Raw genomic sequence first — 12,124 nt, 5'->3', positions numbered from 1 at the left:
TTTCACGTCAGGACAATAACTGTGTCAACTCTCGCGGCTCCTCCTTGTGCCCTCAACATCAACGCCCGATGCTGCAGTCATTATTCTGACCCCCACTGTTCCTTTGAGATGCATCAATTACCTTACATATCGTTACACCTCTCTCGCTACCTCCACTACTCTCCAATCAGATGTGAGAGATGTAAAGCCTGGCAAGTAGGCCATCTGATACACTTTGAAGTACTGTTTGTCTTCTCAAACATCCGTGGTTCAAAGTGAACACAACGCTTCACCTCCTCACACTCATACATATATATATATATATATAGTTTATATATATATAGTTCAAAAGCACTAGTCTGCGGTCAGCCAAGCCCTCTTTAATTCCCAGTGGTAGTGAAGCTCAAGCTAATAAGGGTTTGTTTACATGTTGTGCGAGTATACCCTGAGAGCTTAGAGCGCTGCTGTTTTTAATTTTGCAGTGCAGTTAAGTTGAAGTTGCTCTCCTGAAAAGTTCTCTGCAACACAGCCACTGCATTAACGGCCAGTACTTAAAGGTGCTCAATACGGAATTCAGACAGTATAATTGCCTCCACGTGTCTCTCAACATGGAGACAACTGAGCTGGCAGCTAGCAGCTAACCAGTGAATACAACAGAACGGCTCACATGCACTAAAAGCACACACAAGCATGGCCTGTCTATGGAACTCAGATTACAACACACAGAGGGAGAGTGACTTCATTCGTTCCTCAGGTAGACAATACTCCACAATATTTTTTACATTGCAAATACTTTTTGCTGCTATTTCTGAATATCAAATTTAGCGCCTGTCTTTTTGCCAAACATACCGAAATCTCACCAGATTATCACAAGAATGTTCCAATAAAATGTATAATGCAATATAAATGAAGTTAGTGCTCCCATGCATCAATCGTTCAGGCCCATTTCTACTTTCAATTAGCAACGAGAGCTAAGAAGAACAACCACTGTTACATTCAGAGTTTTACCTAATATCCTGAGACACAAAGTGTATTGCTACCAACCTTTGTCCACAAAACTGCAATGTTCATTTACTCCGTAGGAAAACCAATTCCTGCTTTGGCAGCTTTAGTCTACAAGCCAATCTCTGTGATTTTCTGTTTTCTGACTCAGCTTTCACACAATCTAATGAATGAACGAGATTAAACCTGAGAGCGGCCTTCGCCGGACCGTACAGCTGTTATTAGCACATCTGCATTCGAATCAAAACACTACCTATGAAGAGTATGACAAAACAATCCACAGTGAAGAATGAGAAAGAAAACAGCGATGACACGGTGACTCAATCCGAGAGACGGCAGTTCAATCTCATTAGCATCATACTATGAAACAACAACGCGACACAAACACTCAGCTACACTACGCCAACTACACACAGCTCTGCAAAAAAGACGAGGATGTTATGCCATGCACTACGCGGTGTGTGTGTGTGTGTGTGTGTGTGTGTGTGTGTGTGTGTGTGAGTGTTTTGCCTGTGTGCAATGCAACGTTGTGGGAGAATATTAACTGCATATTTTCTCTGCACCAACATGAGATCAGAGTTGTGTTTAAAGACAGAAAAGAGGTAAAGAAGGAGTGATTACAACATCAAGCCTCTTCAGCGACTCCCAGAGGAGCATGCGGTGTCACTGTAATCAGTAACATTTTAATTAATGAACATATTTCAATGCAAATGGTGGTGCTGCTGACCTCTCAATCATCTCTCAATCATCTCTCAACAGCGGGGTCAATCCTAATTGGCATGCAGACATGTGCTGAATTTAAAGTTCTTGGTTTCTGCATTTTATTGCAGTAATCATCAAGATGCTATGAGAGATGTGCAGCAAAAAACAATGTAACACTTAAAGTGTTTTGGCTTAAGTGCAGCCAAAACCTATACATAGAGAGAGGATTCCACCATTTCAGCGTCTTATACATGTAAAATACACAGTCCTGATGAAAAATAGCATCTATGCTATGTAAGGGAATGTGCAATACCACTATTCAAAGAATCAGATGATACTGCATGCTAAAGGAACACACTTAATACTGTTTTTTATTAAAACAAATAAAAACAGATTAATAAATTGTGTCTACTGAGTTCTTCCTTCTCAGCCTCACAGCTGTTCCACTGCGGCCTCAAGTTTGCTCAAACTTAAGCTCTGTGGATAAAGCAGTTTTTAACACATGTAGTGTTTGTCTACCATGATAGTGTGCGCCTTAGAGAAAGCACAGAGTAAATTGCTGAAAAGTCATGAGAGGGATGAGAGTCGTGCATAGCTCTACACAGCCACTGCAGCCCGCAACTCCAGCTGAAAGAGAAATGCTGACCTCTATTTGCAGCATCAGCAGATAGGGCTACCAAAATGTCGACACACGAATTGATGCAACACACAAAAAGCAACTACTATGTAGTCAAATGTGTCTTCTTTAATACACACATTCAAGCCAACATTCCCATACAGTGTGCCTGAACAGCCACAGAGCTAAAGGGGCGGCGGTGATGGTCTTACCTTTTTGACATCTCTGACGAGGTGGTACAGCGTGTTGGACGGTCCATGTCTCTGTCGAAAAACAAACAAACACAACACATAAGTATATTATAACCATCACCGACAGTTCCTTCGGACAAAACTGACCCTGCCAGCTATATTGTTCAAAACCAGCACCATGTTTTTTTGTTTTTTTTGCATAAGTAACCTTTAAGTCAATATTTTAGTCTGACACTGCTCCCTGGTGTGTTGCTAAAAGATAACACAACCATTGAATGTGCATTTTTTATTACCGTGTTGTAGAGCTCCTCCAGTCTGGAAAGCGTGAGGAAACGGTGCATGCTGACTCCATTTTCAATCAGCAGCTTGACAAACTCCACTCTGTCCAGAACTAAGGCATCCAGCATCGCCTGCTCCAGGGAACCGACCTAAGACACATGGGATGGAGAATACGTATGCTGACACCACCACACACAGCACGCACATTGTATACCGCTGATACAAGAGAACTGCATGGAAATGAATAAAGATTGACCACCAGCACTCACTTAAACTACAAAATGATTATTATTACAGGATTTCACAAAACATGTGAGTGGAGCCACACGTCATTATTTTATTTCTCTTCCATCGACCAAACATCCAAAATAGAGTTGAAATAAACTTAAGACTCAAATTAAACATTTAAACAACATTTCTGCTGCAGTACGTTTATTGTCATTTATATTGTTTGTGGTTCTTTCTTACAGGCCACTGCTGTCCGTAGATGAAGATTTGACCGCGGGCGATGTCCACTCTGTTCCAAGCCAGAGCCAAACTCAGCTGGTCAGGAGCTGAAGCGTTGGCACCTAAGAGAGGATACAAGTGTGTTGAGAGACAATGTCGTGTTTTTGGTAAACAAGGTTGCTTAAATATGAGATATCTGATGGTGGTTGAGCTGCAGCCTCTTCACTTGTGTAGAGTGACTTCAGACTTTGACCTGAAGTCACTCTAAATCAGAGAGCAGAATAACTGCAACATTCTGCAGCATGACCAAACACAAGAGGATCCTACAATCACTTTTAATTAACAACTGTGAGTATCTAACTCAAGAGATCTCACCCAGAAAATGTGTAAATGCATCTGGCATGCCCATAACAACATCACTCCGTGACTAACTTAATCAACACATTTAACGGCACACGCCGACGAGTCTGCCTTTAAAGCCTCGTTGTGTACACACAGGCGTATGCGACCGTCGTGTAGATTGTTTATGGCCCAGCGTTCGCTTTTTACTTCTGCCGATTGCAGTTTATTTATTTGCGTTTAAAAAATGATCGGCGTTCATTTGTAAACAAAACGGGTGAATATCATAAACTTGTGTTTGCCACAAATCTTATTTTCTACAATAATCTGAAAGCCAATGGAAAAATCCAATGCTGACCTTTGGGAGTGGCCTACAAAAATCATCCCTGCAGCACTCTATAGCGACATGACTCACAGTAGATTTATCACACTTTTCCCAAGCAGCTAAAAACATCAACAAAACATCTTCAGTTTCTTCAGCTGGTAATCGAACAATAGTTCAGCATGGTAAGAAATATACTCCTAAATCTTGATCCAAACACGGTTCTCAGCAGTGGTGCTCTGGAAGTCTCTATTTCTCTCTCAGTAGTGGAACTCCCTATGCACATCCCTTGGCAAGGCGTCCATGCTCGCCAAGGTAGCGACAACCCAATTTGTTCAGGTCCTATGCCCTGACAAATGAGCTATCCTGACCCTAACTACATAAGGTCAATGCTTTACCTTAACCAATACTCTCTGCCTCAACCAGCTACGCATTTAGCCATTTACATTAACTAACGAGCAGGCTGGCTCGCAAGGCATTCATGTCTTATTTTTAACTCTGCGGAAAAGCTTGCGCAGAGCTTCTGCAGAGCTGCAGAGGTTGGTTTGCTGAGCTCGCAGAGAGCTGCATGGACGCGCCGTGGACCTCCTGAAAACTGTGACTGAGGCGTCAGGAACACGCAGAGCGCATAGACACATGGCCGCAGGAGTATCAACCAGACATGCAGATCATGATGCAGCCTCATCGCGTGATCTAAACGTGTAGAGGGGAGGATGGGAATACCAGAAAGTCTCACAGTGACATGACTGAGAACATTTTAAACCAAATCCAATATGAATTTAAGACAATTTAATACTTTTTCAGGCCTTTTATTAGTAGATGTGTATTCATTAAGACATTTTAAGGATCTGCTTACCAGCCTGATAGACACAGACAAAAAAAGACTTTCTGGAGAGATCTGATTAATGAAATAAAGATAAGACAAAAGTCTTGGATGGCATTGCTGAAAGAAGGCATTCTTCATCTTTTTCTCTCATCTTCACTTTTCTCATCACTGTAATAGCTTTGCTGCATGTCATTGCTGTTTGGTAAAGGACATATTGTCGGATGTACATCTGTTTACATTCTCACAATGCAGGGCTGGTTTGTTTGTTGAGCGTTTTTCTTTAAAATGGTACGTGTTAACCTGCAATTATTTCTGCACACATCTTCAGTTTTATTCAAACACCCTGCAAAATGTAAGACAATGATTATGATTATGAGGGGTTTATGATCATCTTAGCCCGAAAAAACACTTGTGAGATACGGCCCTATTATGTACAGTAATATCTCCTCCTTTAGGTACAGTATGTCTTAAAGGAGCATATACAACAGTGATACGTCTCAAACACTTCATCCAACAGACAAAAAACTAAGAGGCAGCATATAAGAGACAGAGGAGGACAATAAAACCAAACCTCTCTTTTCAGAACTGATTAGAGCTGTATGCTCCGATGTAAAATAGCTTCACTGTAAAATGCTGTTGAATATGCTGCAATAAAGTACTAAATTGTGTGAGTTCAGACAGAGCCCTGCTAATAAGATCCGGAGCCTACTAATAAGAGCTTTCGTGCAGATAACTGCATGTGTAAAGACAGGGTGGCCTTGCTTTATTAAAGGCTTGTGGGTTCACTCAGTCTGCCTACAGGGAGGTTGAACTGTAGCCAACTGACTTTATGGACCCAATCGTCAAGATATTGAGTACTTCAGGCAGCGGACCATCAAATACTCTAAACTCCCCTCTGTCACACCATGTGTCTTTTGCTGCCACTTCTCTAAATCTCTCGCGCTCTCACACACAGGCTCACACACTCACTCCTTTTATTTTTTTCTTCTGCTCCTGCTCTGTTCTCCCCTCGCCGTGTATTCCTGACTGTGCTGCCTTGTTGAGCTGCAGGCAGTAGCTTAGTTCTTCAGCGAAGGAGTCTAATCCAGTGTTTTAAAAAGCTCTTGGGCAGGATGTGACTGTTTTCATTTCACACTAAAAGCCTCAACGTGTCTCATTCACTCACTCAGATGCAGAATGAGACTTGCATGTAAAATGACCCTCATGTTGTTTACCATAAAGCCCCCCCCCCCCTGCATTTCTCTCTCATCCTTTCACTTCTATGATCTCCTCCGTGTACCTCATGTATAGGTGTGTGTTTGAGAGAAGGCATGCCTGCAAACTCCAGCGGGCGGCGTGAGCGTCATATTCCTTGAAAAGAGCAACCGTGATCAATATAAGCACCTGCAAAATCAATCGAAAGTATCGAGTGTGTGTGTGTGTAGAGGGGTTGGGGCATGGGAAACTTTGAAGTGGGAAATAGGGTAGAGGATGAGGTGGTTGGGTTTAATTGCTGTGTTTGCACTTGAGGAATTTTCAATTTTGTAACTCAATTTGGTCAAAGTCCTTGCCTTTATTACTTAACAATTAGTTGCAGTGTAATAACTGCAGCGACTGTTAGCTGTCTAGCTCTCTCTATATCTTACGATGTCATACTTTAGTGCTGTGCTGCTGTTACTTTGCTGATTCATTGTTTTATGTGTTGCAGTGTGACATGTGGAGGAGGAAACCAAGCTAGATATACGCCTATAAATCACTTTTTGCTTGTGTGCAACAATCGTAATGCCTTTTGACGGCTGTGTACAACATTACTTGTCTACTGCGTGCATAGATAATAAACTTGAATTTTGGGACGCTGGCCACACTGGAAGCATTAATGTATAATAGCATATATTACGTCGTGTGTCTCATTCAAAAGTGATTGTTGACCTCGAGGGAAATTAATTTGATAAATGTAAATTCAATTGAAAGATATAGTTCAAAAGAGATTCAAAGACACAATACATTTCATGAATTCATTGGCGATGGTAAGTGTCTTCCTGTAATTATTTGTCTCTGGCCACATAGTTAATGAGCAGCTGTGTTCATACTCATTGATTATTCTGCAGGTGTTGTATTATATTATATATTGTAAATTGGGCATATATTAGCATAAAATGTAGGAGATCTGAACTCATTGCAAGCTTGTCTGCAATAGCTTTAATTGCTGGTTGGCCACGAGAGCCACAACCGCCTCACATTTAAAGGAATACGTTGATATTTTGTGAAATACACTTCTTGCTAAGAGTTGGACAAGAAGATGGCTGTACAATAAATATGTAGCTAAAACCAGCAAAGTCGTCCAAAAAGCACCGCTAAAACTCTCGAATTAAATTGATATCTTGTTTAATCCAAGCCAGTGAATACTGGATTTACAGTATATTGGGCAGGCATTGATACGAGGACCCCATTCTCTTTCTCCTAAAACTGTAAGAAATCAATTGTTTGATAAGCTAATGTAACATAAAGACTTAATGCTGCAAGTTGGCTTTCGAGTCTTCCTGCCACGCAATGATCAAAAATTGCTTAATGGAGCTTTAAAAGGGAAAAAATAAGGATAGATGTTTATGTTGTATTCCTAAGCTATGAACTGCAAAAGTAAAAACATACTTTGTGTGCTTCGAACATGCACCCAAACTGGGAGAGTGAGAGGAATGCTTTCTGAAACAATATCATCCTCAATTTATGTACAGAAGCTTCCAAACAACAACATCACTGGAGGGAGACAGAAGCCGTTTACAGTACTGTACATTCTCGCTCCAGCACACGCACATGAATGCACACACCCACCTTTTAGTAATGCTGTGAGGATGGCAAGGTCAATGTCCTGATGACCATCCGACCCCATCCGGAAAACTGTTATCTGAGAGACAACGAGAGAAAGAGACAGACGCAGAGAGAACGAGTGAGAAAAAGGTGCATTAATTCTACACCAAGCCAAAGTGTTTGAAAGCTAACTCTATTACTTCTATTGATGTTTGATTGAATGCATCGAGGCTTATAGCATACAAAACTAAGTCACTTCTTGAGAGAGAGCGCTCTTATTTGCCGGATTAAACGTCTTCACTAAAAAATGCTGCGGTGCAGGAGCAGGAGAGGGGTATTGTATGGCTCTGATGTAATGTACTGTATCTCCTCTCCAGCCTCTCTTCTCTTCTTGTCGGGAGGGAATGAAGGGATTCACTGAGAAGGCAACCGAGGGGAACGAGAGTAAAACATAACAAAGAGAGAGCTCAAATGAAATGTAACCGAATGCTCTCCATTACCAAAGATCATTTTGCTCTTTTTCTTTTTCCGTGTCAAACTTTTTTTGGATAAGGCTTTCAGAAAAATATTTTCCACTCTGGCCACTTGAAGCTTTCATCTGTGTAGTCAGACATGTCCTTCAGCTGCATTTTTTATATCCTGCATGAGATTAACGAATGGCGCGATGGATGAAAGCCAAAGTCTGCTGCGAGGGAAATCTGAGAAATGGGGCCGCTTTTCTGGATTTTTTTGTTTCTGTAAAACTATAGCATGCGCGTGTACACCCGTGTGCATGTGTGTGGGCATACATGCTGGTATGTGTGCATGCGTGAAGGGCACCTTGTGGATGTCATCAACGAGAAAATGCGTGTTCTGAATGCCTGATGAGCTATTCCTCTAATCCCTCCCTCCACCCATCCATCTCCTCCCACCTCCCTCTCTTCCCTGCAGTCCAGCTCCCTTCCCATCTCGCCCCTCTGGCTTCATTTCGTGGAGCTCTGGGAATCTGCGGGCTTTGCTGCTGCTTTCCCTTGGGCAATGTTGTGGGGCTAACCCTCTTTCTCCCTCTATCTCCCTCTCTATTCACGCAACCTAAATGCACAACAGTAATTCAATTTACATCGATGATTTACAGTATCTTTTACGTCAGCTCATTCATCATTTGTACACCACATGCTGATGACATGTTGGCTCCTCCCTGAGAGACAGATGAGTGTGGCATCATCAAACGCAAGGGCAGATAACCTTGGGCACAAGCTAGCTCGACCAACGGCACACTACAAAAAAAGTGTGCAAGAGAGTTGGCAATGTGGAAGTGCCCTCTCATCTGCATGCCAAATGACCTCTTACAGAGGTACCCCCCACCTGCAGTCTGCAAAGACCCGCCCCACTCTGCCTCGATCGGCTAGTACTCGTTGCTTTCTTCACAGAATTTGTTAAGCTTATTGCTGGTGAACAAGATCGGTGGAAGTTTCAATCCAATAGGGGGAGCATCTAAGTGTGTGTGCGCGTATGTGTGTGTGTGACGGTCACTATCGGCCTGTGGAATCAAAGGGGCTTTCTCCAGGCGAAATAGGAGTGCAATGGGATGTGAAGGTATCGATTGAGGATTTCATGAGCGGGGACACCAATGAGTCGCTGGTGCAGTGTGCAATATGTTCATGTGCTTCTTTGAGTTAAGTTATATTGTGTGCGCGTGTAGTTGTTTTTGAATGCTGCAGCCAGTGGCTGGATTATTATTTGCTAGAATGCATCTTTCGCCTTCACTCTAATGGATGTTAACAACACATTTAGGGAGTCATCTGCTGAACACACATGCAATACTGTGATCTAACCAAGTGTGTGTGTTTAAAACAGTGTGTTTAAGACAGTGTGATTTGTTGTGTGTGTGCTCTTATGTAATGAGTGTAAATTGACTGCAAAGCTGTGACTTTCTGACAATATCAGTGTAAGAAATAACCATCCATCATTTTTAAGGGTGCTCATGAGTGAGCCTAATTTCACCTTATCAGTACAGACTCCTGTCCTAGCCACTTGTTCATTATACCCTGTAGTTATTGGACAGTTCCCTTACACACACACACACACACACACACACACACACACACACACACACACACACACACACACACACACACACGGCTCGTGGCTTCAAAAAGATGGATCACAGTGTGATAGAAGAAAGATGATTGAAGACATTTGGCATTGTTTCTCTTCTCCCCTCTCTCTCCAGGCTTTATCTCCACTCCCTTTCTTCCACCTATTCTCTTTCTGCCCCCCACCTACAACAACTAGTCTGACATCATCCTCCCACTGGCATGCCTACCACCCCAACTCCCCCCCCCCCTCCCACATTTGCCTGCTTCCTCCCTTTCCTCTTCCTCCGATCACACCTCCAAGGTGACCCTGTGGATATATGCTACCTGTTATCACAAAGGCTCTACAATACAGAGGCTGAGCAACACAGCCGCTATGACGATCACACGGGTTCAAGAAGTGTGTGCACAAGGCAAACAGTCGGCCTCTCCCTCATCTGCTTTCATCCTTTTGTACAAGCAAAGGTGCTCTCGAGTACTTACTGTGAGCAAACAAGTTTATTGAGAGGGTAGACACAGCTTCGTCGTATTTTTGTACTAACCGCATAAACTCACCCATCCATTGTTTATTACATTTTCCATGTGTTTGGTCAAAACTGTATTCTAACATATTTTCACATTCTGAATGTTGGCACTGACTGGTGTCTGTCACACTCCATCCCTCTGTTGACAAGAATAGAGGAGAGAGGAAAAGACCGGGAACGATAAGTAGAGGGAGAAAAGTGGAGGCAGGGATCAGGAAGAAAGACGCGAGGCAGCAGGAAAGAAAAAGCTTGTGTCACTCAACGGACACAGATGGAAGGAGATTCGGTGTTGACAAATTGAAACGGATATAAGAAATGAAAAAGGAAGAGGCAGTGTAATCTTTCTCAGTGTGACTGGGATCTGTTGGAGGATTCCCACATCTTCAGAGATGCTAAGCTACGAGCTTAGAAGAGGATCACAAAGCTGCTCTTCACGCTACAGTGAGCAAGCTGATTGGAAAACATTCATCTTCATTTAACAGGCAAAGACCCTGCTCGTGCTGCTACATGTACATACTGTACATGACCCCCCCCCCCCCACACACACACACACACTCATATATTCCTCACATGTTTCTAAAGTATCCTCTGTAGTCCATACATTTACAACGGTCAGCAGTTCAGATCTGTCAAAGCTCTGCTAATGGTTTCATCTGTGTGAATTTCAGCATAACATATTTCGATGAATATTTAGTACCTTCTGGAATAAACCATTAACCAACAGGGTTAAGCAGCACAGCCAAAGCAGAGAAAAGAGAGACATACGTTTCTCTATTCATGACATTTTAAACTGATAACTGCCCTGCTGATAATCATCCTTGTCTTTCTGAAACTCCCTAATGTACCTAATTTTCACATGTGCCCTCCACCCAAACTATTTGCTTTCCTTCTCTTCTCATGTCATTTCCTGCCCACTTTCCCCTCTCTCCCTAAATCTGTCCCTCCATCTCTCTCATGGTCCATTGAACTCACTCTTTCCTTCTCCTCATCATCCTCCCGCTCGTTTCTCTTGTCAGAAAGGAGGAGGAACATTGCGGGTGGGTGCTTCCTCCTCAATATTTCATCTGAATTAAACATATAAGGACTATTCTACACTGAATTATTCATACCAAGCAATCATATTGCCCCCCCTCCCATCACAGATGAAGTGTGAAGGGCTGAGAGTGAGCGATGGGGAGGTAGAATGAGGTACTTCTCTCTTAATTAGACCTAGAATTGGATTAACACGTTTCTAGCAAAAAAAGAAAAAGAGTTACATGACAACAGGCCTTGCTGATATTTAAAGGCACCGGTTCACATGCAGCCTGTCGTCTTTTCAGTGTGCTGGTTTGACAGTTATATAAAATGATTGAATCTTTATGTTGAAGGGATAAAAGAAACATGATAAGCGTTGTGAATACATGAGGCAGATAATTACCCTTATCATCCAGACAAGTTGATTCAAATGCGGCCTCTTATTTTGTTTTTTATAACACACCATCTATAAATCTTACATCTGTTACCCTCAAGTAAAACTAAAGAGCTTGCACATCATTCATTGATTAGCTTAACAATTATTCCCCATACCTTCCTTCTCCGACTTGGAACCTAGAAATTCTATCATCTATCAGAAGAGATTTTTTTCTTTGGTAGATGATTCAACACACTTCTAGATGAGACTAAATGAAAGCATAAAGCAGGTAATTGGTACTATTGTTTGGAGCTGCAAAGAGCCCTTCCCAGCCCTTCCCTGCCTAACTGATTTCACAGCAACATATTAATGATAAAATGTACCATCTGGCATCTTGAAATGACAATATTAAGGCATATTGAGGCTTGAATAAAACTGCCTGTTCCACTTTTGGTAAAACAAGGATAAAAACATAAAACACAGAGGTACACATGGACATATACATTTCAGTGTGTACTTACAATGGATCACAAGTTTATTGCCTCTTGATACAAAGCATAAACAGCCCTCAGTACGACAAATAAAGCAGAGGCAACAGGGAAATAACTGAAGCACAAAATGTCTACATGAATAAACCAACATGCTGAA

General features: G+C 42.2%; 1 protein-coding gene across 9 annotated transcripts in view; it reads right to left on the bottom strand.

Annotated features, from left to right (window-relative positions):
* The window catches only part of trpm3 (transient receptor potential cation channel, subfamily M, member 3), a gene marked incomplete at both ends in the record, with an annotated part of 116,361 nt that overhangs the window by 22,310 nt on the left and 81,927 nt on the right, over positions 1 to 12,124 (bottom strand). For all 9 annotated transcript variants that reach the window (XM_079270877.1, XM_079270878.1, XM_079270885.1 and 6 more), the window contains 4 exons: positions 2,512 to 2,562; positions 2,784 to 2,918; positions 3,238 to 3,338; positions 7,512 to 7,584. In XM_079270877.1, coding sequence (XP_079127003.1) covers positions 2,512 to 2,562; positions 2,784 to 2,918; positions 3,238 to 3,338; positions 7,512 to 7,584 — 360 coding nt within the window. The remainder of the gene's footprint in view (positions 1 to 2,511; positions 2,563 to 2,783; positions 2,919 to 3,237; positions 3,339 to 7,511; positions 7,585 to 12,124) is intronic.

This window comes from Melanostigma gelatinosum (genome assembly GCF_949748355.1).
Source record: "Melanostigma gelatinosum genome assembly, chromosome: 6".
NCBI lineage: Eukaryota > Metazoa > Chordata > Actinopteri > Perciformes > Zoarcidae > Melanostigma > Melanostigma gelatinosum.
Note: the sequence above shows the minus strand (reverse complement) of the source record. Positions and strands in the feature narration are given on the sequence as shown.